Source organism: Crocodylus siamensis, chromosome 10, assembly GCF_052110815.1.
Source record: "Crocodylus siamensis isolate JL-2025a chromosome 10, ASM5211081v1, whole genome shotgun sequence".
Taxonomy (NCBI): Eukaryota; Metazoa; Chordata; order Crocodylia; family Crocodylidae; genus Crocodylus; species Crocodylus siamensis.
Window position 1 is genome coordinate 57563496 of NC_143404.1, and position 25605 is coordinate 57589100.

Consider the following 25605-nt stretch of genomic DNA (forward strand, 5'->3'; position numbering starts at 1 on the left):
TCTGACCTTCTGCACAGAATTTGGAGAGTTATTTTTGATGTTCCAAGCAGTGTCTTATCCTCTGATTACTTAGGCAGTGACTTGTCAGTGAGTTCTATGCTCACAATATCTGAAGATCTTCAGTAGAACTGGGGAGAGCTGAGCAATTAATGTGGTTTCCTGGCACAACATTTTGAAGCGGCTCACACTGATTTGACTTAAAGCTTTGTAGTGCTGGGAAGTTCAATTTCTTCAACATCCATTTAAAATACAAGTTGGCCTTAAGTATATTCATAAGTACTAACTCTACCTACGATTTATACTTCTGATTGACATCCCAGAGCACAAAGCTCTCTATTTATTCTCACAATAGGCACAACATGTGCACTGCTAGTGTAAGCTTCTCCCAGGCCTCCCTAATGGACCTTGGCCAACCAAGGTGACTGGTAGGGGGTGCACATGCCCCCTCTAATGGGGCCTGTGCCCCCCCGGTGGCCGACACTGATGCTGTTGGTAGGGCTGGTGCCCCCCCTGCCAGGGTCAGCAGCTTCTGCGGTTCAGGAGGCACCAGTCACTCACAGGTCTGTAGAAAGTTGTCCCTTTTAGCTTTTAAAATGAAGAATTAAAATTAGGATCCTCTTCTTTTCTTCAGTCATCCCTCAAATTGTATCCTATCACTTCTATTTGATACTCTAGGCCAGATTTCTAACACATTTCCACAGACACCCCAGCAGTATTTGTAAGAACACTTTTATGCTTTTAGCTCTGCGCCCAGTTGGTAATGTCACTGTATCTTTATCTGTAATTGGCCTGTTTCATGTACAGCTGCTGAATTTGGATTTTTTTGCAAGAGCCAATGACTGTACACACAGTTAAATGCTGAAAAATATAAGCCTATGTCATTAGGAAAGCACCTAAGCTAGGTGTGACTTGATGCAAAGTAGATAGGTGTACACTCAAGTGTGTGTTTGTGGCTGAGATAATTAACCATGAATATTTGGAATACATGTATGTATTTTTGCCTGTGCATTTGTCCAGATGTATGCATTGGTCCTTTGTGTCACTTTTAGAAACTTTTTATGACAAGCTGAGCACTGAAGCCACTGTGAAATCCTCTGTCTTTCAGATGCATAAAGATCATTTTCCCCTCTTCGTGTCAGAGGCACAATAAAATACCATCACTTACACAGTGCTTGTCTAAGTTCCCAAGTCCCAAGATGCACAGCTATTTACCACTGATTAATAGCCTTGCATCTGTAAGCAAAAGCAAAGACATTCTAAGCAGTTCAGTAATAAGAGAAAAATTATCTAGAAAATATAGGGACTGTATATTACTTCTTCATGGGCTCTATATCAACCCATACTGTATGAGAAACAGCACAAACCGACCTGAAGTCTCAACACACACTGATCCACCTTGAAATAAGCATCAAAGGATATCAAACACATTTAGAAATGTAAAGCAGTTACTCCTCCCATATGGTTTATTTAGAATCTCAGAGTTTTCTAAGCATGAGTAGCAGTGACGCCCATTTTTCTTTCCAACATGCAAAAGGCACAAGAAAGTGATAAATGCGGTTCTGTGCAAAGTGTCTCTAAGAAAATACACAGCGAGAAAATTACTGAAACGAGCTCCCAATGAAAGAGAAAGCCATAGCATCTTCAGGAAAGTGCTGAAAAGTTCTGAAAATGGCTGCATTTTTCAGTCTCGATGCTCAGTCAGTGAAAGATGCTTTGCAAATCCATGAAAGGATATTCAAGTCACAGAGCCATGAGGCTAAAAAACAAAACAAAAAAACTCCTATAAAATGGAATTCAGACTAGAAGTTAACATAATTTATATGAGGGAAACAAATGTGGCTTTTAGTAAAAGACACAAGTTAAACATTTTTTAAAAAACCAACATAGAAAGTGGATACATTCTAAGAGCAGCTCAATTAAAAACACCAGATTTCATGGAAATAATAGAAAAAGGGATACTTAAATAATGCAAAACCACTTTGACATTGCCCATCTACTGTCTCTTCCCCCCACTGGCTCTGCCTTCCCTGTTTCCAGACAAAGCCCCAGCTGACAACAACGTAGGAGTGTCTACGAGGAGAGTCTCTGCTACTTGCACCTGTGAAATGTGTGATGCGGCCAACGAACATTTTGAAAACGTAAATGTACAGAACAGAGTATCCAGATCCCATTGTTTAACCTGGTGCTTGGGAAACCATCCGGGGTGGCCATCTCTCTGCCACCAGAATCTGCCTACTCTGGAGGCTGTTTCACACCGCGGCGGGTGTGGGAGCCCAGTCAACGCCCGAGCGCAACACGCGACGTTCACTACAGTTTAATACTTCAACCTAAAAAAAAGGCATTTACAAGTTGACTTATTTTTGTTGCCTTATTTCCTTGCAGTATAAGTTTCTACTTCTAGACTATGGAATGTTACATTAACAATAAGTATTCATATCTTGCTTCAAATTTCATTACAGTTACTGAGGATTCATCATGATTTCACACAGCACAGACACCAAACTAAACACCAAAGAGCCAGGATTAGATGTATTTTTTCTTTAAATACCAATAAGCAAAATATCCCATTCCTCCCAGAGATCCCATGAGGAAGGAAGCTCCGAAGAAGGACGGGGGTTTCCGTTTGACCAGCCTGAAAGCGTTGGGCACCACGGCTGAGAGGAGGGTGGTGTGTATGTCTCCTAAAACTTTCCTGAAGGCAAAGCGTTTTTGTATCCTGTCAAAGAAAGACTGTAGGTTGGGTCTGCTGCCATCTTCCCAGTATTTCTTAGAAAGTCCTAGAAACTTGAGGCGGTGCAGTGTGGCTCCCAGCAGGACATCAGCCAAAGTAAAGACACATCCGCAGAGCCAGAGTTCACACTTCTGCCCTGGAGAATGAAGCCACAAAACACACATGATAAGAATGACCTGCTGTTTGGAAATTTAGGGCTTGACACTAACCCCACCAAAGGCTAGGGGATTTTAGCAGTGTTTTGCCCCACTGTTTCCTAATGATTTTTCAAGGAAGTGGACCAGACCTTATGGAGTCTGAAAAATAACAGCCAGGACACCTGGCTTTGGATTTTGAAGCAGCTCAGGTCCCTTTTTTGTTGGATGCTTCGAGATAGGAACCTAACTAAGTTGCAGCAAGATAAAGGGTTTTCGTGGTCTACTGGTGGTGTTCAGAGCTCATTTTGTGGGCACTTCATGGGGGCCCTGCCCCTCACCACTGATTGGTGGAGGGTGTCTTCACTCAGTTTACATTGCTATCACTTTTTTTGCCCTGCCCCTTGCTGCTGATTGGCAGAAGGCATCTTCCCTCAGTCTACATCACTGCCACTTTTTATTTTGGTTGATTTTGCAGGAAATTATGGCCAATGCTGGATTTCCCAATGATCACAGCAATCACAGACAAGCTGTTTTTCGTTGTTTCGTGGTTTCTGCAAAATGCGTGAAACTGTGATTTAGGTATATCCCTATCTATAGATAGTAGGTCCCATCCTGCCCCTGATAAGTCTAGTATAAAAACTCCCCAGCTGTCCTAAACACTCATGCAGGGCAATTCCACATGCCCTCGGCTACTGGCTGGATGTTGTCTGATGCTTTGGAAATGAAGGAAGTGTCTCATTGTCAACCCCAGTAACACTCCCTATTTTCTACTTTAGGGATGTCAGAAATACTTAAGAATTAAATACTCTTCCAGTAGGACTTAGCACAACAGCCAAGCCATGCCAGCAGTCTGGGGCTGTTGCTAAGGGGGCTCTTTTTGCCTCTTTAAACTCCTGACTTCCTTGAGGCTGGGTTTTTGATTGTAGCCAAGTTGGTCTAAGGGCACAGGCAGGCAAGGTTCTTGAGGTAGATGTGGTATCTTTTATTAGACCAACTGGCAGAGCTGGCCCATCCTCTCCTGTGGAACCTGTAGCTGTGGGGCGCCCCGCAGCCGCCACTGCCAGCTTCATGTCTGGCTGCTTGCCAGCCCTTCCCCCCGCTGCTGACACTGCTGCCAGCTTCTTCACGCTCCCCCTGCCAACACTGCCTTCTTCAGCTGCTCACCACGCCCCACTGCTGACTCCAACACTGGCTTCTTCGCGTCAGGGGGCCCCAAAACTATATTTTGCAGGGAGCCCCAAAAAATGGTGGGCCGACCCCGGTAGTTGGAAAAAAGTTCTTAGCAAGCTATCCGGCACAGTCACCCTTCTTCAGGCATAGGAAGTCTCTGCTGTTTTGAGACTCCGAGGAATGAGAGAAGCTAAAAGTGTGACAAGATGTCAGTGAGAATGTAAATAGGTAAATAGGTAGAAATTAAGAAAACAAAAAGTAAAGTAGGGAAGGTGAGGAGTAGGGGGGAGAGCAGGGGGGAAAAAATGAGTAAGGGAGACTCTACACTGGTGGTAATTGAAGGTAGACAAGAAGCAGTCTGTAAAAAAGGAAATGGCTGGAGATTAGGAAGACAAAGGGGAGAAGGGGGGGGAAGTGTAAAAGGTCAGGTCTGGCAGGTACCTGGTGAATCAGATGTCAGGCAGGTTGTAACTAAAATGCCATAAATCCAATGTCTATATTTAGTCCGTGATTTTTTGTATCCAGTAGGTGATGAAGTGAAGTTCATAGGCTCGTCTGTGAAAGGTGTTTTGTAAATTCCCTCTGAGGATTAGAACTGAAAGATCAGAGAGGGAGTGATTGTCTTGTGACAAATGAGCCCCTACAGGTAGTTGGGTGTTCTTGTCTTTGATAGATTTCCAGTGTGCATTCATTCTGGTGCACAGTTGTTTGGTTTCTCCTACATATTTTCCATCAGGGCATTTGGTGCAATGGATGATATGTATAACACTTCTGGAGGTGCTGGTGTAAGATCCAGGAATGGCGATGGATCTGTTGCGGGGTGTAGTTATAGTGGGGATGGCGAAGATCTGTTGGCAAGGTTTACATTCCTTGTCCTGGCATGGTCTGGATCCATTTGGTGTGGTTTGGATTGTTAAGAACTTTTTTCCAACTACTCAGTTGGTCTAATAAATGATATCACATCTACTCAAAGAACCTTGCCTGACTTCCTTGAGGAAACTCTTCAGCGCTTCTGTGTTTGGAGTCGGGTTTCAAGGGGAGTCAACGTTTAGTGTGGGCACTGAGTATGAAAGAGATGTCAAAGGATTAGAGACTGTGATAGTGCAAAGAGATTTCTGCAGAGATTCTGGCCAGGAAGGGCTTAAAACACTTCCCAAATATCCTCCTATTCCTGCACTATGCTAACAGGGATAAAGCACCAGGTGAACCTTATTAGCAGCAGCAGGTGATAACCTGAGGGGTGTGGTATATAGGGAAGGGTAGGTAGGGAAAAAAAAGACAGGGGCTTGGGGAATGAGAGGCAGAGGAAGCAGGTTAGAGCTCATCTCCCCTTTAGGGTTTGGCTGAAGAAAGCTCTTTCTTAAACCTATTCTGCATTAGGGCAGTGGGGTGCTTTAATTTTTTGACTTTTCAAGGCAAATAGAAGATAAATGATTTATAGATAAAGCAGTGGGCAGAACCTTTAGTGCCAAAGATCTTAGTGCAGAAACTACCCTCCAAAAGAAAGCCACTGAATGAAGCATAGATTTGCAGGGCAGTGCTGCAATGCCAAACCAGTTTGTGGAGCAGAGCACTTAAGCCTAGATCCCTGCATAAAAGACAGGGTTTGCAGAGCCTGTGAGAAGACCTGCAGTAGTAGACCATGGTGTCTGGTCTCAGATATGGGGTGCAGTTGTTGTTATTAATCCTCAGCCTGAAGTTTCAAGTGTGTGATGCTTTGTCTGGGATACTTCCAGTTGTCTTAAACATGCAAGGAAAATTTTCTTCAGAGAATGGAGATAAGATGATCCATTTTAGGCTAGATTACAGCTGACTTAGTGCTTTGCTGGTTATTTCTTATTGTTGGGTAAATAAATGTTAGCTTAACACCTGCCTCAGTGACTGATGTGCCAAACTCTGCAAATGGTATAATAATAGTATGTGTGAGATTCATAACCCTGTGATAACTGATTACATTGTAAGTATGAGGCACAGAAAGGGAGGAAATTCAATAGGTTCTTTTGGAATCCCTTGATTAAGCAAGTGAGGAGAAAAATAGTTTTGGAAGTGCTTAAACAATTTTGATGCCCGATGGAGATAGATATAGATATAGATATATTTTATTTTTTTTTCCATTGCCCAATAGCTTGTGGAACTGTATGAAATTACAATCAGCTCTTGTATTGGCTCTGCAGTGCACCAATGGAAATACCTGTGAACTATTGTGTAACAGGGCATTAGTCTGTGAAGAACACAGTGTTGATCTGAAGAAATTCCAGAGGGCAGAAAGGGAAATGCTTGGTGGGAGACAGACCCTGTCCTGGACTGGGAGACTAAAGAGCAGAGTGGCTGAAGTCACTGTAGGACAGAACCTGAACTGCAGTCTAACCACTGCTAAACATTTCTGATTGGGCTTTGTGAGAGTCAAACTATAGTTGTATGAAAATTGGCCCCCTCTCCAGAGCCCACCCTTTCCTGCCCAGGCAGAATTGCAGGCTGGGCCCATGTGCTACTACATTAATCCTGTAGCGTCACGGTTCTGCGAGAAATGCTTACATGAGGACACGTCACAGCTCTGTTCCACCCTGTCTGAACAAATTAGGACAGCCAAATTGGAAACTGAGAGAGAGGCTAGTTGGATCCAAAGGATGCCAAGTATTCTGTCCTGAGGAAACCTGATCACTGCCCCCTTTCCCCTTCTCAGGATGATGAAAAGCCTCTGTTGTCTTATTCAAAATACAAGAGGGAAACCCAAGGCTTTTTGGCATCCCGATGCAATAGTGGGGAAGGGGAACTGAGTGCTCTCCACCGGCTCAAGTTACCCACAGACCATGGTCTGTCCAGGAATGAAGATGCTGCCCTCTCTGCTGTAGTGTGAAAACCAAATATATACTGCAATCAAACCAGCTTCTCCTTATTTGCCATTTAGTGTAGCTATTAGTTATTGCTTTATTAACCCATTCCACAGCTGGGTGAATATCCATGCACTTCACACACAGCCCTTGTCTGGCAAGCTCAGAGGCTAATGATCATTAGACAAATGAGGCAAAGACAGTTTATGGCGTTGCCTGTGCAAGAAACAGCAAACAAGGAGTGCCTGCTGGCCTTGAAGGCTGGAACAACAGAGCTAATGTTAATTGCAAGGCCTCATTTTTATTGGCTTGGCAGCTGGCCTAATACTGCCAGAGGCCCAGAGTGGGTGGCAGCACCAGTGTCTAATTAATCAATAAATTGTTTCAGTAGCTAATGAATCGCTAGCACATTGGAGCTGGAAGCCTCCTGGGCACCTTGTGGGAATCTGAGGATAGTCAGACCCAATGCAAAGGCAGTCTGTCCTAGAGAGAGAGAATTTTTCTGTCCTGTTCCCAGACTCAGCTGGCAGGGAGAGCCCAGGGATCTTGCAAAATGCAAGTTCCAGCTCGTTTTGGACATGCCATGCTGTGCTGTGCAGGCTGCAATGACACAAAACTAACTTGGAGGTGAGCTGCCCTGGGGAAAAGGAAATGGCTTCACTCTAGGAGGGCTCTGTTGAAGTTTAAACATATATATAAGCTTCATTTCTCAGAGCTCTTCTCTCCAGGACAGTTCTGGTCTTTGGGGAGTTACTTTCTCTTAGCTCAGAGGGCAAATTTCACGTTCAGTGCAGAGGTAGAGGATCCAGGGGTGGCAGTCCCAGTAGGATTTAAAGCCTTATCTGGATTCAACCAGCCAGAACACTGAAGGTTGGAGCTGCTGTAACATAAGTCACAGACTCCAGGGGAGGTGCCAAAGAAATGGCACAAACTGGGTAGAATATGGGCATCTAGTGCTATGAAGAAGGCGATGGGAGCAGTTTTGCAGGAAGCCAGAAGGAAACCAAGTGTATTCAGCTGACAACTCTTCAGAAAGGTACCTTTGGGAGAACAAGTTTCAAAAGACACAAGCTAGTTGAGGAAGAGTTTAGGGTAGACATAAGGAAAAAATTATTTTCCGTAAGGGTATCTAGAATCTGGAACACAGTCCCGGCAGAGGTGGTGCAGTCGCTATCCCTGGAAGTGAGCAAGAGGAGCCTGGACATGCACCTTGCTGAGCTCGTTTGAACCCAATTACCTCCTGCCCATGGCAGGGGACCAGACTTGATGATCTTACATGTCCCTTCCGGTCCTTTTAGTCTATGATTCTATGACATTAACAGCAGCCCTTGACTTTGTGCCCAAGAGGCTTCAGCCCAAAAGGCATGGTCATGAGGCATCAGTCCACTGACTTGAAAGCACTGGTATCAGAGTTAGCGAGCACATTTTCAGACAAGATTAGTAGGCATGAGTGCAGTCATGCCACACAGCTGAAGTGCCTAAAGGGCTTCACTTAATTCCCATCCCCCAGGGCTAATCTTAGTGTTTAGGGAGCCTGCCTGCCATCTTTGCCCTTGGAGTGATACACCTCCCATGCCAGCCAGAGCCCGCTCTCCTGCCCTGCAGCGACGGCAGCTGCAGGTGCATTACTGACTAGTCCTGAGCTCCACTCCAGCCCAGGGATGCAAAGGTCTGGAGCCCTTCCAGCCCTGCCTGTCACTCTGCTCAGGAGCCCTGTTGTTATTTTTTGTAGCTTCCATCAGAGCACCAGAGAGTGTGCCAAGTGCATCACCAGACACAGGTAGTGCCCATACCACTGCCCCAAAGGACTTGCAATCTCAGTGTGTCTGTGAAATGTGATGAGTGAGGGTGGGAAGCACAATGTAAGGGGAAGGTACCAAGTGAAATGTTATTAGAGAAGTCCTTGGGATCCTTTAGCAGTGAGGAGGCAGTCCCCTCCTTGGCAGTTACAGCCCAGGGGGATTAGTCTGGCCAGGGACAGATCCTGACAGTGGTTGTCCATATATCCGGCCTTCCACTCCCCTCTCTGCTGTGCAGCAGTTTAATTCCAGCTGGAGCCTTTCCTCCTTTCCCATGCCAGGGTCCCTTTGGGAAGGGAACCCTGTTGGGTTGATTTGCTTTTGTTGAATAATCAGCTGCTTTTTCTTCAGCAGGCTTTCATTCCCTTTAATAAAATTAAATCTTTATTCTCTTCTGCTGACATCTGAGGCACTAGCCATAAAACACCAGCCATCTCTGAGCAGCACATAGGATTTTTCCATTTATTTTCCCCTGAGCTGTCCCAGAGCAGGGGGATTGGACTGCCCACATCCCAAAGCCTCTGTGGCCAGACAGGTGCTTCTTACTGCTTATGGTAGGCTCCTGCTATGGCCCCCACCCTTATTACAGAGCATTCAAGAGGAATCAGCAGAGCTGCACCATGTGTCCTTGGGAATATCCTTGCTTTTCAGGAAGCCTGCAGCTTTCTGACAGGCAGCAGTGCCTGCCTCTTGCAAACCCAGACACAGGAGGCTGAGTTGCCATGAAAATAGCAGAACTGGAAGAACCAGAAGGAGACAAAATGACAGGGAAGAAAAACCTGACATCTGAAGTGTGTCCAGTGGCATGTATATGTTGGGATCTATATTTTACAGTGGTAAAAGCTACTTACAGGCTGTTAGGTTTGGGTTCTAGCCCCGGCTCTGACATTGGCTTGCTGTGTGACTTCAGGAGAGTGATTCAGAGTCCATTTCCCTACCTAGCAGGTGGGAGGCTGAGTCAATTGCTATTTGTGACACACTTCATAGGATGCAGTAGTGGAAGGTACTACAGAAGTGCAAAGAGCTATTGTTTATATTATGAACTGGTTTTCCCTGCCTCTAAACACTAAATATAGGTGATCAAAACTGCCCATGTGCAAGTGCAGGCCTAATTTAATTGCTTTGTTTGAATGCAAAAATTGAGCACCAGTCGCATATGTATAAATGGTGTTTCCGGACGTGAAAGTCATAGAAAAGGAGGGCTGGAAGGGACCTCCAGAACTCACCCAATCCAGTAGTTCCCAACCTTTTTTATAGTGCAGACCAGCAAACTCACTCAATGAATTTTGGTAGACTAGATAGAGAAGCAATCTAATTTACATATTTAAATTTAATTATTATGGTATGATGGGGAGGTTGTGAGGATTGGATCAGGTTGGGGAATTGCAGCCATGGGCAGCAGGGGACCCTGCAGGAGAGGGGGCTGTGCAGGTGGTGGCCCAGGAGGGCCAGCTGGGGCCGCCTGGGAAGAAGGGGCTCCGCTGCCTTCTCTAGGAGTAAGCAGCGGAGCTGCCTCCCCACTCTCTGCCCTGGGCATTTCTATGTCTGCACCCCCGCCCCCCCTACAGGTGGAGCTGGGGGGTCCTGCCCAGCCTGGTGCAGGCCCTGGTATCTGTTGTGTGGGCAGTGCCTTGCCAGGCACAGCCATGGCACTGGGAGCAGAATGGGGTGCACGGAGCTGGCTGCCTCCCTCCTGGGGCTGCCCCACTGCTCAGCTTTAACCCGGATGGAGAGACAACCCAGCAGCTAACCCTTCACAGCTGTGACCCGGTGGTTGGGAACCTCTGATCTAATCCAACCCCCTGCTCTAGGCAGGATCATCCTTATCCTAATCATTCCATACAAGTCCTTGCTTAACCTATTCCTTAAACTACCCAATCAACCCTGTTCCAAAATTACACAGCATATTGCCCAGAGGCACCAAAAACACCCTAACCTATCTTAGGTAAAGCAGGGGGACAAAGGCGGTCAGTGTCCAACCACTTCAAGGGTTTTTAGATGCAGGTTGTGTGTGTTGCATTTACAATATTTTGGGGTGCAAAGTAAAGCTAGAGTTGTACAGACCTTTTTTGTGCACCACTGAAAAATCTAGCCACCACTTGCCAACCCAAGAATATTTTCCCTTCCTTCTCCCTACTTTTTTCAGTGGTTGACATTCATAATTGCTGACTCTGTCTCAAATTGGTGTCGTTTTGGCCTTTTTGTGTGACTTTATCCATCCCCTAGTGACAGAGAGTGAACTGATGCTTCTTCAGTTAAATGAAGGTTAGAGAAGTGGGCGGATCTGAACAGGATGCAGTTCAACAAGGACAAGTGCAGGGAGCTGCACCTGGGGAGAGGGAACCGGCGTTACGGTTATAGGTTAGGGGCTGCCCCTCTCGGCAGCACAGAGGCAGAGAGGGATCTTGGAGTCAGAATTGACTCCAGGATGAATGTGAGTCGCCAATGCAACAAAGCAATAGGCAGAGCCAACTGCACCCTGTCATGCATCAACAGGGGCATCACTAACAGGTCCAGAGAGGTGATCCTCCTCCTCTGTGCGATGCTGGTCAGGCCACAGCTGGAGTACTGTGTCCAGGTCTGGGCGCCGCACTTCATGAAGGACGTGGAGAACCTGGAAAGGATCCAAAGGAGGCCACTCGTATGGTTGGGGTCCTCCGTGGCCAGCCCGGTGAGGAGAGGCTGAGGGACCTGAATCTCTTCAGTCTCCAGAAGAGGAGACTGAGGGGGGATCTTGTGGCTGCCTACAACTTTATCAGGGGCCAGCAGCAGGGACTCAGGGAAAGTTTGTTCACCAGGGTCCCCCTTGGAGTCACCAGGAACAATGGCCACAAGCTGAGGGAGGACAGGTTTAGGCTAGATATTAGGAAGAACTACTTCACGGTAAGGGTGGCCAGAGCCTGGAATAGGCTTCCCAGAGAGGTGATGCTCTCACCTTCCCTGGAAATCTTCAAGAGGAGACCAGATAGGCACCTGGCTGGGGTCTTATGACCCCTCCCTCCCCCAGTGCTCCTTCCTGCCTATGGCAGGGGGTCGGACTAGATGATCTGTCTAGGTCCCTCCCGACTCATTGATTCTATGAATGCTAATGAGTTTCAGCACCGTACACAAAGCCTGCACAGGCTGATGCTAAAATACACTGACAAGTAGTTATTAGAAATGTTGTGTTTTATGCAGAAAAAGCCGATCGTTAATCCCCCACTGCCTGAGCAGTGAAAGCTGCTTAATCTCTTTCTGCAGAGGCCTCCCTGCTGCGTAACTCATGGGCAAAGACTTATTTAGCTCCTTGTCTTGCAGTGCTGTATTTCCAAACCCTTCTCCGAGCTGCACTCCTTGTTTCCCATCTACTGCAGGAGAAGATGGGAACATTCCCTCTACTCCAGCTACATATCCTTTGGCTGACTTCACTGGCCATTCCTCCTAAGAAGTTTGCTCTGATTTGATACACCATATAGAATTCGTTGGGTGGACTTAGGCAGGGTCAAAGCAGGAAGAGGTCCATATGCTCATTCCCACCATCGATGTTCTCAGGAATTATTCTGCAATGTCAGGAATTATTCTGCAACATCAGGACAGTGCTCAAAACCAAATTCTTACATGTGAGTGATGGGAGGTGGTTGAAGCAGCAGATATGACTGATGCATAGCAAATCATGCCACTGAGATTTCACCACAGCAGCAAGAGTGTAACTGCTTCTCTACCTCTGCAAGTCCTCCTGGTTTCTAGAGTAGTTCCTTATGAGATGTCACCACTCAGTGAACAAAATGAAAATGAGGGAAGGATTTGTGGAAGCATGTAACTGGTGTGTCTGAGATCAGAGGGGAGCATTTAGTTGGAGCATTAATCCCCTCTGTGCTACATTGCATAGTGCCCAAAACGTATCTTTCTGAGCATTAAAATTTATTTAAGATGATTCCTGGGCTTGGGAATGCTGTTATAGGATGGGGTTTTTTTCTAAAACAAATATTGAATGACATATGCCACAAGCAGTCACCTGTTGGAGCAAGAGAGAGGAAGCACCATAAACCGGTGGGTCAGGGAAATGTATACTAAAAACCGTGGTGCTACTGAAAAGTGTTTGATTTAAGACAAGGAGCTGACTGTCCAGGCAGGTGTGACTGTATGAGCCATGGCAATTGCCTAACCCATGCCGGAGTGAGTAACAGGACCGGCAACTCAGTGGTCATGAATTAGGGTATCTACGGGTGAAGAGAAGGGAATGCCTCATATTTGAATGAGGATGTGAAAGTTGCAGAGCTACAAAGCCATAGCTCTGTACAGGGCCAGCTCTTCAACATTTCCTAGCTCCCACAGTAGCAAATACTCATAAAGGGACCTAATGCCTACCTTGATACTCGAGTTTCCTCTTCTCCAGCTCAGCCTCAATCTGATCTAGCACCATTCCCAGCTCGCCAAGGATTTTCTTCAAGTAGTTCACATTGTCATGTTCCAAGATCTTGGCCTAAATGAAAGCCAAAGATCTACAGTGAATGAGTGACACTGAAACATCATGGAGCACATGCTCTTTCCTGACCAATGCTTGTGGCACTAGAACATAAGAGTCCAAGGAAATGTGGACCATTATACCACCTTCCAAATCCCTTCATTTTCTGCCTGTTTGACAGCTTCCAACGGAGTCTTTTAGTCTCTCTTGAGAGAATATTTATCTTGAGACCTGCTCAACTAAGGAAAGAGGCCTTCTATTTTAACTTAAATATAGTTCCTAATCAAGGTGGTTTCCACTGAAGACCAACTCAGCCCAGCTTTAAAGAGCTCAGGAAAGGGCAGACAATTCCCATGTGAGACTTGTTCATCTTAGATGTTACCACTTTGGCTTGGAGGAAGCAATATCCAGATAAGAGCAGCTCAGCAGATACCCTACTGATTCAGCCAGAGAGGTCTGCTGTGGGATCCCCTAACTGATCTGCTTTCTGCAGATTACATGGTTCCTAGGTAGAATCCCAGCTGCAATAACATGCAGGATTCCCCCACAGTGAGTCCAATCCCATTGATACAGACACAGGTATAATTTTCAAGGAAATAGCTCTCCAAACCCAAATGTTCTCCCAGGTTCTCAGTAAATATCCCAGTCCTAGCAATGGGTACCTGTGACTAGTCTATTCTCCCTCCTCTTCATTGAAATAAAATGCTGCTATGAAGGCCTTACCATGAGTTTCTTCTGTTTGGAAAGATATGGCTCTGATAGCTGTGGTTCATCATCATGGTCCAGCTTCATCAGCTCTGTGCTGGCATTAGCTAAATGTCCTGATGAGAGAAAGAAAGAGAGGCTGGGGAAGCTTTTGCATGCCTTCGCATAGTAGGTGGAAGGCTGCATTCAACCAAGATGATGATGAACAGGCACTGTGTGAAAAAAGCTTGGCTATGAAAATATTATCTTCACCTCAGTCGCTCTGAGCCCTGGTGTTAACAAAGATGACTGGAGTTTTAACACTAAGAGTTGTACTACCACAACACCAGAGCTGGATTTAGCTCAGCCTATAACTCACTTTTGAAGGTGTTTCTTGGTAATAATGTTACATTTCCAGCTGAGGCAGACATGACTTAACTATGCACCAAATGGGGACAGGGCAAGAGAAGGATCCTCGTAGAATCACAAGCTACAGTTGTCCGGAGAGGTGATCTTGCAAGCACTAGCAAGGCAGGTCCTCAGTAGTGTGATCTGGAGAGGCTCAGGGGGAAATCAATGGAACAATGTTCATTTACACCAGTAAGGGCCTTAATTTTACAGTAAAAAAAAAAAGGACAACCCCAAAAGGTGAGAAGTAAAACCCTCAATTTTGATTGAGGGTAAATTTTGATTCCACTTGGTTTGAAATGAGCAGTGCAGATTGTCTGTATATAAAGTGCTACGTGGACAGACAAGAACTTACAAAGCACTCTGGAAATAATTTTTTATGTTCCATTGCTATTATTATTATTGCTTATTAATTGTATTACAGTAGCATGTAGGACTCCACTGAACTAGGTGCTACACAAACCCAAAACAAAAAGTCAGTTCTTCCTTGCTTCAGAAAGCCTTCAATCTAAACACAAGCCAAGAGACAACAGATGAATACAGATACAGAGGACAAAGAAACAGAGATGTTGCTGATCAGTGTAATAGGCAGTAGTCTCCACAAAGCATTAGCTGATCCATATGGACCCGATGGTTACTTCCCAGTTTGGAAGTTGATGGTTTCTGCGGTCTAGACTACACTGAACAAATCGGTGTTCTCAGTTATACAGATGGTTTCAATACCACTACTATAGATGTACAGCAGTGTGAGTGAGAGACAAATCTGGCCTATTAATCATAACAGTGAATTCATCAGAACAATTGGTCCATCAGAGAGCAGGCTGGCTCAAACTAGAGGTGAGGACACTTTCCACAGAAAGGCAAGGCAAGGAGAGGCAGATCTATTGTACCATGAAGGGGCCTGCTGCCCCCATCAACAGGAAGTAACAGGTGCATCCCTGTATGCCCCCCTGGCTTGAACCTGCCCTCCTTTGGCACCTATAGCTCCCAGTGAAACGAGTAGGGTTAGGGGATGTGGCAGGAACATAGGGGTTTTGTACAACAACTGCACTGTGTAGATGGCCAAGTGCCCCACCCCCTACACTGACTCGGAGAGTTAGAGATGCAGAGTACTTCCAAGAGATTGAAGGAGTTAATAACCCTTCAGGCTAACCCATGAATAAAATGATTCATACCGATTCGTCCTCCTTACCACCCTGCACCTCCCATAAATAATCATTGGTAATTATCACAACATCAGTAGCTCAGCAAGATGCAGGGCTAGTCTATAAATTGGCCTCTCACTTGCGCTTCATTCCCTGCACAGCCAGAGTGATTAACACCAGTGGTGGCAAAACCACCCCATTGTTTGTCTGTTCTGAAGTGTGACCTTTACCCAACACAGCACTGCAGGGGGAGGAGGGGGCTGCAGACGAGAAAGAGTTTCCTTAGACATCCTCCTTACCCTGCTGGGAGGGAAATGTTGGACCTTGCTGGGTATGCAGGTCCCAGGACAGACTTGGGGACAGTCAGCAGCCCAATGCCAAGAATGGACCAGTGAAGGGAGTTGTGATCAGTTCTGAGGGGTTGGCTTTGACCTCAAGACACTAATAGTTGTACATGGGGAGGCTAAGGCTTTAAAAGCAGCGGGTGCTGCAAACCAGATCAAGGTGATGGGTAAAGCTCTCCATCCTCCTCTTCTCAAGGCGAGAATGGAGCAGTCAGCACATTTCCCCTTTACTTTGCTAAAGGCAGGTTCTGGGGTTACACTTGCAACTTATTCTCAGCCATTCATGATCCAGGGAAAGAGACGTCATAATTTACCACCTAAAGAGTTACAGTCGACTGCCAGTGCCTTTCCCATGCCACCTCCCCTGTACTGAGTGTAGCAATACTTGAACCTCTAGAAGTCCAGGACTGCAGTTTGGCTGCACTCTGGCCTTGCTGTGGTGCCTTACTTTCTATCTCTCTGAGCAGTGCCCAGGCCAAGGCTGGATACAGGCATGGGCGAACTGGGTGGCCACCTGGGGCCCGGACAGAAAGGGGGCCTGAAAATGGTACTTTTAAAATTTATTATCATCATTATCTCTGGTGAAGGGGGACCTGATACTAAAAGTTTACCCAGGGCCACCAGAAGTCTAGATACCTTGCTGGCCTGGGCCTGCCTGACAGATAAGGTGGTACTCTATTTTCTTCTTGCAGGAAGTATAAAACACTATAAGGACATAGCACATGGAATGGGGAAAGAAAATAGCCCATACCCCTGCTAGGGCAAACCTTGCATGAAGGCTGGGCTTGTGGGTACACAGACTGGCTCTGCCTGACCTATACTTGAACACTTCACCTTCTCTGCACCATTAAACCTTGATGCAGATGTTACCACATGTTGACCTTTGCTCTAAGGAGTCCCTCTGCAACCTGCATGAGCCCTGCCTGGGGTGCCGTGTTATAAATGCCACCAGGATGTTACAGGTCCCTACAGCAACAGCTGACCATCATGCTGTTCTGCTTGCACAACCCACATAACTCGGCACCAAATCAAGGGGTTCATCTTTTCTTAGGTACTGCTCCTGTGAACTGGGAAGACCCACTGCAAGGGACCCTGCAACAATCACTGAAGCTGCCCCTAGCGCAGGGCAGGGCAGGGCAGGATTCTGGTTTGAGGCTGAGAGGTGTCCAAAAGAAAGCTACATTTCCCTTTTTGGTGGGTGCAGGTGGAGAGATGGACTGTATCTCAGGAATCTTTTGTTCAAACTACCTTAAATTTGGGCCACAAGCCCAACCCTGCATCCCCATGTGGCACAACAATTTCCAAGACTATCATCTTAAACACTTGCATTTTAAAGCACTTACCAGCTGTTAAACAGTCAGTTTAGCATAGCTGTGCAACAAAAGGGGCAAGTTCTGTAACAGACTCCAAGCAGGTCCATCTCAGCCTAGTGGGCTTCAAATACTTTTAAACTCTTCATTTCCATCCCTAGATCCTATTCGAACTGCCAGCACACAGTTTTTCAAGCTTTCCCAAACACTTGCTGCTGCACAACATGGTGCCTGCAGCTTCATCTCTAGCAGATCAATAGATTGTGTCAGGTTCCTTTAACTGTCCAGCTCTCATTTGCCTTGTGCATACAAAGCAGCCATTGCAGGGACACTGATAGAGCTGAGCAAATGTTTTATTGATTGCAAAGGTTCCCCTGGAAATTCTGTATCTCTCCCTCCGAAGCCAAGAGTGCTCAGTCAGTGCTGCAGTGGGAAGCTCTTCCTCTAACGAGTGATGTCCCAGGCACAGAGTTTGGAATCAGAATGGTAATGACTTGAAAGCATTCAGTGGTGTGTTCTTTGCTTCCATGCGTGCGTGCGTGCGTGCGTGCGCACACACACACGCACACACACGCACACACGCACACACACGCACACACTCTGTCCTTTCTGTTTTTCTGTCCCATTGGTAGTAAGCCTCCTGACAAGGGAGCAATTTGTTTGCTCCAGCCCAAAAAGCCCCATACTGCCCTTCACTTCTGTCAGGTTCTAGTTGTGAGCTCTACCTGAGGCACACATCAGTCAGGAAATGCTCTGCCGTCTTCCCTGCGTAAAGCTGTTGCTCACCAGCAGCATGGTCACTGATTATTCACATATAACATATACCCAGCAAAGGGCAAAGAGCAGTCTTCATGAACAGTAGGATGGTGTTTGGGACAGGAAGTGTCTCTACTGTTTGGCATCTGGGCAGTGGCCGGTAACAGGATGTCCTGGCCCATCAGTGGCCTCTTAGGCACTACCACAGTAGAAATAAATCGTAATGATCAATTAAGATATATTTACACTGTATTCCTGGTGGTCCCGGAGATGGCTGTTTCAAGCATGCCATACCCACCAGTTCCCGATCATGTACCTCATCAGAAATGGGGGTGAAGCTGTGGATGTATGGGGTGTGTTCAAATGTGTTCCTCCTAGGGTGACCATCTTTACAAAATGGAAAGGCAAGACGCATGCTGCTCTTCCCCCTGCAACCTTTCCTTCCCCTCCCACTGGTGGTACAGCCAGAGCAGAGCTGAGCAGAGCAGCAGAGGATGCAAACTGGCCTCTGTGGGCTCAGGGCTCCCCACCGTGTTGCCCTTCCCCCAGGACCTTGCACTGGGTGCCCCTGCCTACCCAGCAGCAGTGGGGGGCAAAACTCCACTCTGCTGCCCCCACTGCCACTGGGTGGGCAGAGGGCACCTCGCCATGGCTGGAACTCTGCCAGTCTGCAAGGAGAAACCCACTATTTCCTGTGTTTTCCCATGGTGAATGGAAAACCCAGATCCTTGCATGATACTGTGAATCTGGGATAAATACTGTCCCCAAGTCATGCAGCCTGGGACTGGGACTTGGCGTTCCTATTTCAGGACTGTCCCACCCCCCCCCCAATTAGGGATAGGTGGTCATCTAATTCCTCCCAGGGGTGACATGTAGAGGGTGCATGTGGGTGCACATGCACCACCTGAGCATGGCATTGCACCCCTTACAAAAAGGCTCTGCTGACAGCAGGCAGTTGCCACTTGCCCCTCCCCCCTGATACCACCAGCAGCGTCTGTGGGTAGTTGCTGACCCCTGGTCAGCACTCGCCACCCCCCACCGCCGACAGTGACGGCAGCATCTGTGGGAGCTCCCGCTTACCACCGCCATGATCCCGCCACTGCTGTGCCCCCCAGCTGCTGGGGGCATGCGTTGTTCATGATTCCTCCCTTAGGCAGCTTGGCACTCAGGGTAGACAGACCCTGAATGAGTATGTGGAAGACAACACAAGATGAAGCTGAGAAACTTGTTTGACTACTGAAAAAGACTGCTATGTGGGTGAGTAGGCCTGATAGGTAAAATCACAGAACAGGGTTGAAAGGGACTTCAGGGGTCCTCTAGTCCAGCTCCCTGGACAGAGGTCTTATTTGCTGTTGCCTTTGGTAAAAAGCAGTAATATGTGTGTGTGTGTGTACACCCATGCATGTCCATGTGTGCACGTGCACACACATATACACACACACAGACACAGTCTAGATTTCAAATGTCTTGACATAAGGAACTAGTGTAGGAAAACAATAAGACCACCTCATCCACTGATCATTAGGAGTGCTTGTGAAGAAACTCAATAGGAAAAGAGGTAACTGGAGATCCATAGGAAAAGAAGATGTGTAAAATGGAAAAAGCATCTAAAACTTAAGAGAAATGCCCCAGGGATGTGACATAATGCACCTGAATCTGGGTGAATCTCTGCAGGGTATCAACCTGTTTCTGTTCTTCCTAGTGTCTCAAAATGGGGCTTGGCTGTGTCTAAGTGTTAGAGAGCTCTGTAAGAGATGCCAGCATCAGCCTGGGATGACTGCCAGCGGTAGGTTACATTAACTTGAGGCCTTGAAACCACAAAACTCCTCATTTTCCATTTAGAGTTCTCAAATGATCCCTTTTTAAAAAGCAGCTTTTCATTCGCAGAAACCTGCCTGCCAAACTGCCAGCATGTCGCCTTTCTTGCTCAAGAGGAGGGTGTAATGACTTTCTGCTGTCATGTGCATGCTGTGTCTCCTGGGATAAATCCTGGTCCTACTGAAGTCAATGGCAAAGCTTGTCTTGACTTTACTGGGGTGAGAATTTTACCTTCTGGGATTCTCACTGCAATTCTAGCTGCTTCACTACACTTGCAGGCAAAGGGGGAAAACCAGTCCACTGGCAGCAAGCCTCATCTATCATGGGACAATACAATAGCATGTATGAGGCTGCTTAACTTGGCAAGCAAAGCCCCTGGCATTTCAGGAGAGGAAAATCTCTGAAATGAAGAGTGAGTCAAGAGTCAACCATGCACCAGATGTTAAACAAAAATAACAGAAAACAGTCCCAGAAGGAGCATGAACCAAGGCAAGAACAGATCAGAGTCTGGGCTGTGGGTCTTAAGAAAATGATTCCAGCCAAAAGAGCTAGTCAGGAGGTATGACGTATGACCTTCAACAAATAAGAGAAAGTGCAACTCATTCAATGCTATGCAGAAGTATCAGACCAATGCAATAAACTGGTTAAGAGAATGCTCCATGGAGGGTGGGGGAGTATGTAAGGCATGTAACCACTGCATGGTGGGTTGGTTAAAGGAGGCCTAGAGGAGCTGTAGAAAGAGATTGGAAAAAAAAGTCATAATGAAGCCAAGCATTGTAGACAAAGCAGTTCTAAAGCAGTCTCTTCAGAAAGGCTGTTGAATGCAGTGTGCTCTAGGGAAAGTGATGTGTAGCTTTGCTGACATGTGCTTGCTTACACCAGGTTGGAAATAGCATCTAGTAGTGGTGTGTGTAGATGGAACAAGGGCTCTAAATTGAAGCGGTGGGTTTTAAAAAACACCAGTTCAACTTAGGGCTGATTAAACCCCCGTGTCATGCACACACCCTGCTGACTTACCTGCCTCTGCCGTGGGGAGGGGAGGGTGAGCTGCCAGTGAGTGGAGTGGTCCCTGGGTTGCGGGGGGAGGCGGTGCTTCCCTCCACGGCAGCAGTGGGGCCCCCACCAGGAGGCACCCGCCCACAGGCACCTGGCTTGGGTGGCCCCGGGGGCACTGCAGCCATGGAGGAAAGCACCGGGGCCCTGCACAGCTCAGGCAGGCAGGCTCCAGGGGGGGAGTCGAAGGAGTTTTAGTTTGCTTCATCCCAAGTCATTTAAGGTGGTGAGTTTCCTACAGCGGCTGGAACTAATATGCAATACACTGCCAAGGCATGCAAACACCGACACCATTAAAGTGGTACAAAAGCATTTAGCCTGCTTTAAAGTGTTGTGCACACACACCTCTTGTTTTGTCTACACACGGCCTAGGCTCTACAACGTGGGTGGGCAGAATCAGGCTCACCAAGTGATTTTATCCAGTCCACAGTAGGTTCCTCAGCCCTGCCTGGCCCACACACGGTGGCCAGCCTGGGCATACATGGCCAGTCCCACTGCCCCCAGGCGCACAATGGGGCTGGGGCAGCATGGTGGCCAGACTCACTTCCTGGCAACCCTGCAGCAGCAGCTCCTTCCAGCTGCCGCTGCCAGTCTCTGCTACTAAACCTGGCCCCACTGCCCAGGCACCTCAGCCTGTCCACCTTGCACCCACTGCTGGGGGCACGGATGGAGTGGGTGGGTGGTGTCTCCATGGAGACTGGCCCAGGACCGACTCGGGCAGGGCACGCTTGGTCGGGTGGCCATGGCTGGGCATGGAGCAGCATCCTGGAGCAAGATGGGCGGGTAGGGCTGGGACTGGGATTGTGGGGCAGTGATAACATGGGCCCAGGGCCCAGGGCAGAGCTGTAATCTGCTCCGTGTATGGCCCTGCCTGCAGTCCCGATCCTGATCCCAATCCCAGCCCCACCCCTCTGTCCCACACCCAGATGCTGCTCCCTTCCCACCCATGGCCCCCTCCCATCTGCCCAGCCAAATGCATCCTGTTCCCATGGGTCCCGAGCCAGTGTCAATGGAGACCCCATCATCACAGTGTGGGGCCAGTGTGGGCCTCTGCCCTAAGGCCTCAGGGCTGAGACGCTTAGGGAGTTTTGGTGAGCTGTCGTGGGGTGGTGGCAGCCAGGTGCTGACCTGGCCAACAACAGCTCACCAAAACTCCCTAAGTGGTCCTCTAGTCCAAATAATTACCCACCCCTGCTCTACAAGGTCTGTGTTATAAAGACACTGCCCAGGAAAGCCCCCTTCCCTTCCCTTGCCAACCCTGGGTAGTGACACACATAAATATGGCCACATTTCTTCAAGGCTGGGGTACTTGATAGACAGTTTGGGTCAAAACCTACTGTCTGGATTATGTTCAGGAAAGTCACTGGATTTCCAGTGCAAGGGAAAATGGATTTTGGCTCCAAGTTATTGTATTATGTGGCCTATTGACACTGAATCTGTAGGAATAATTAAGACATGCACTCAACAGATTTGGGTAAAACCATAGCCCTGTGCCTTGTCCCTTGTCCACCCTTCCTTTGTTTGCTTATAATCTCTTGTTGTATCTTGTTGTAAATTAGGCTGAGATGTCTTCTGGGGCCAGGTTCTCTGTATGTTTCTACAGCAGCAAGTACAGTCCTGCTTGGTGCTATTGCAGGAAATAATAGTAACACACATAGCTGGGCTAGATTCTCCCTACTAAGATTGCTGTTACCATTCGTCCTTGGATCTGACTACCCTGGGTGACCTCAACACAACATGCATGGCTGCAGTCCAACGGTCTCCTCTGAACTCCGAATTAAGATGGCAGCTTAAGACATTGGTACCAACAACACAGCTGCACAGAGTGAAGTACCATTAATAGATGTGCCAGCTCTTGCAAAACCCCTCCTTTACAACAGTTCGGGAAAGAAGCCACCAAGTCTGCTTCTCTGGGTCATAAACTGTTTTTCTGTACCTTGGCATTGCTCCGTGGTAATAAAGTGAGTTAGAAAGGAGCATGGGAGGGTATGGAACTCAGTAACAACAGCGCTTTGTGCACTGGAAATAGCTGTATCTGAATCAATGTACTTATTGGAGGCAGGATGATCTGGACAGAAGCAACTACATGTTCAGAAAGAGGGTCCTGCCTAATTGAATCTTTACGCTTGCATGTTTGTTCAGATACAGCGATTATTGGCTAAAAGATTTTCTTAATTACCTGCGGGTAAACATAGAATAACCTCATTAAAGTTCTATTTAGTTCTCACAGAGGTGTGTCCGTGCATAGAAAGGCACTTTATGCTTCCTTGTTTCTTCATGCCCTTACTTCTCCCTTTCATTTCACTCCCAAGGGACAGAATATTCCTGTGTTTCCCAACAGTTCTGCCAGAAAGCATCAGCTTGTCTCTTTCTGGTGTAAATGTCATCGGCTTGGGCTCTGACCTATTAACATTTTTTCTGGATTGAAATTAGCTCCACTGAGAGCAGAATTTAGTCTGGTGTGCTTGAATCAGTTATTTGCACCGGGAGTCTGTGCTCTTGCACTTGCTCATACAGTCAGTGTGTTTAAAGCACATCCTGGGGATGAAAAGCAGGTGGAAAGTTCCTGTGACACCATCAAGGAACTTCAAGAAGGATGGAAAAGAGAAGATTTTGAAGTCCCAGGAAGAGAAGGTGAGGGTGCTGAGGCACTCACGGTAAGGCAGAAATGGGAAGCTCATATGAGGACAGCCTGTGATATATGAGCCCAGCCTGACTTTCAGATCCCATGCTGCACTTGCAGAAGGTAAAAATGTTTACTCTTCTAACTGGAGCCATTTTGCTCCAGAGTTACTGAGAGACAAGAAACGTGGGGCCCAACGGTGTCATTCTGACAGAGTCACTTTCCAGATCTGAACTACGCTTTACGAGGAATCTTTGCCACTGAGTTAAATTAAGCATCGTCAATCTTTCATGAATGCTTGAAGGTCAAGTACAGTGTCTTATGCCAATTCATCCCATGTTTGTAATTCAATTCCTGGACAGTCTTCCTCTTATAACCTTTAAATGCTTGAAAACAATATTTAAAAAAGCTCAGTGGTAGGTAGGGGAAGAAAGAGAGTGGAAAAAAGCCAGGGACTGTGAGAGTAGACAAATGAGTCCATGAAAAAGAGCAGGCAGCAAAAGAAAGTGTAGATGAGAGGGGAGGGAGAGTGATCTAATGACAGGAATTAAGAGGATGGGGGAAAAAAACCACACTATGATTTAGTGGTACATGAATTCTACTGTGAAGTTTAACTTTCTGCTCCAAACCTGAAAACATTTGTTTTTATTCTTCATCTAAAGGAGAGGTTAAGAGCTGAACTAATGATGAAGTATTCAGGTCAGGTGAAACGCTGAAGTTTTCGGTTTTGACCGTTTAAATATTTTTATTGTTTAAAATAAAATTCATGAAATGGAAAGCGCTTTCAAAATGAAAAATCAAAGCATCCCATTCTGGGAACATCAAAACAGAATGCATCAACATTTCCAAATGCTTTGGTTTGGGAAACAAAATGTTATCAAAATGAGCTTGTTCCCACAGAAAGTTCTGATTCCAATGAAATAGCATCTTCCACTGGAAACTGTTTCTTGGAAAAAATTGGACAAATTGCAGCTGTAACCCCTGAGGAATGGTTAAAAGCTGATTCACAGAAGCGGAGCAAGACTGTGATTTTCAAAATGGTGGAAAGATTTTCACTGTTTCAAGAGACCTATTTTCCACTCTAGGGAGGGGAGCAGTGTAAAATGTGGTTCACTGCATAAACGAGGAACTTGGACAGAAAGGCTTTGAACTAATGAGAATGAGCATTAGGAGCTGAGTTCCTTGGAAAGACAAAGTAATATGTAGGATGGAGTCCAAGTAGCATCAGACATTTGCTCTCAAGGAGAACAAGACAGCTCAGGCACAGGGGTCAGATTGCTTTTTGGGCCTCCCTAAACGATCTCCTGATCATCACAGAAACAAGCCTCTTTATTATTATCTCCTGGACCCGACGCAGATCTGCTTGTGTAGGCACTGAGGTTGAAGCTGTTCAAGGGGGGCTTGGTCACATGATGTGCAGGAGAACTGGGGAGAAGAAGGGCTGCTCTTCCTTAGGGTTATCAAATGAAGACCCACAGCAGTCTGTTGCTGTGGAGGTTGCATAAATAAACACATAAGTAAGTATATGCACTGCTGCATTGTTGACTAACCCTTGGCAGCCCTGCTAAAGTTAGCCACTTACTGCGGATCTCAGCTGTAGCGTACTTTGGAATCATGGAGTCCGTGGTGAGCTCAGGGTGGAGGATGCAGCCGTGGGTGTAGGCATCCATTGGCAGCGAGTCCAAGAGCTCTCTGTACTGCATCACTCTGGAGTGGAGAAGGCTCCCCGGTTCAGGGATCAGCTGGGCGACATTTTCTGAAATGCAGAAGCACATGGCAACATGGGTTCCAGTAAGCAGTAGCAGCCTGTCCCCATCTGGCTTGATTGTCTCTGGGCCAAGGGTGTAAAGATTCATCTGGAATGGGTTTTATTAGTTCCTGTTTTATGACACCACTTCATGCCTAGCCTGTGCCACTTCTGATAGGAGATGGGAATAGCCAGGAAACCAGCAGTTCAAATGGTTTCCCAGAAAGTTGAGGTTCAAGTGAAGTGAACCCCAGGGGTCAAATCCAAGTTATCTGGTCAGTCAAGTAATTCTGCTCTGAGATCTGCTGTTCCTGCTTGCATAGTGACTGTGTGCCTTGCTCATGGAGCATGACAGTTCAGTGCCTGGTTTCCATAGTGAGCGCATACTTTGGAGCTGCCACTGGGTTTCTGATAGTTGCTTCATTTAAACAACAGGAGCTCCACTTTTTTCCTAGCAAAAAATACTGAACTCAAAGCATCTCTCTGCATCGGTGGGGTATTTTCTCAGTCCTCTGCATATGTAGGCAGCAGACATATTTTACAGTGCTCTCTATTCCAGGTAGACTCTCTTGGCTAATCAGTACCTTTGCCTTGGACAAGTGCCA

The 25605-nt window shown here is 46.9% G+C and overlaps 1 protein-coding gene across 2 annotated transcripts in view; it reads right to left on the reverse strand.

The window, feature by feature from the left end:
- Window positions 1-1457: 1457 nt before the first annotated feature.
- Window positions 1458-25605, reverse strand: part of GDAP1L1 (ganglioside induced differentiation associated protein 1 like 1) — a 41611-nt gene continuing 17463 nt past the window's right edge. The window contains exons 3-6 of one of the 2 annotated variants that reach the window (XM_090064672.1): window positions 24836-25009; window positions 13836-13933; window positions 13016-13130; window positions 1458-2867 (exon numbers count right to left, since the gene is read on the reverse strand). In XM_090064672.1, coding sequence (XP_089920798.1) covers window positions 2524-2867; window positions 13016-13130; window positions 13836-13933; window positions 24836-25009 — 731 coding nt within the window. In that variant the 3' untranslated portion in view covers window positions 1458-2523. The remainder of the gene's footprint in view (window positions 2868-13015; window positions 13131-13835; window positions 13934-24835; window positions 25010-25605) is intronic. The other variant, XM_090064673.1, reaches the window with a different exon arrangement.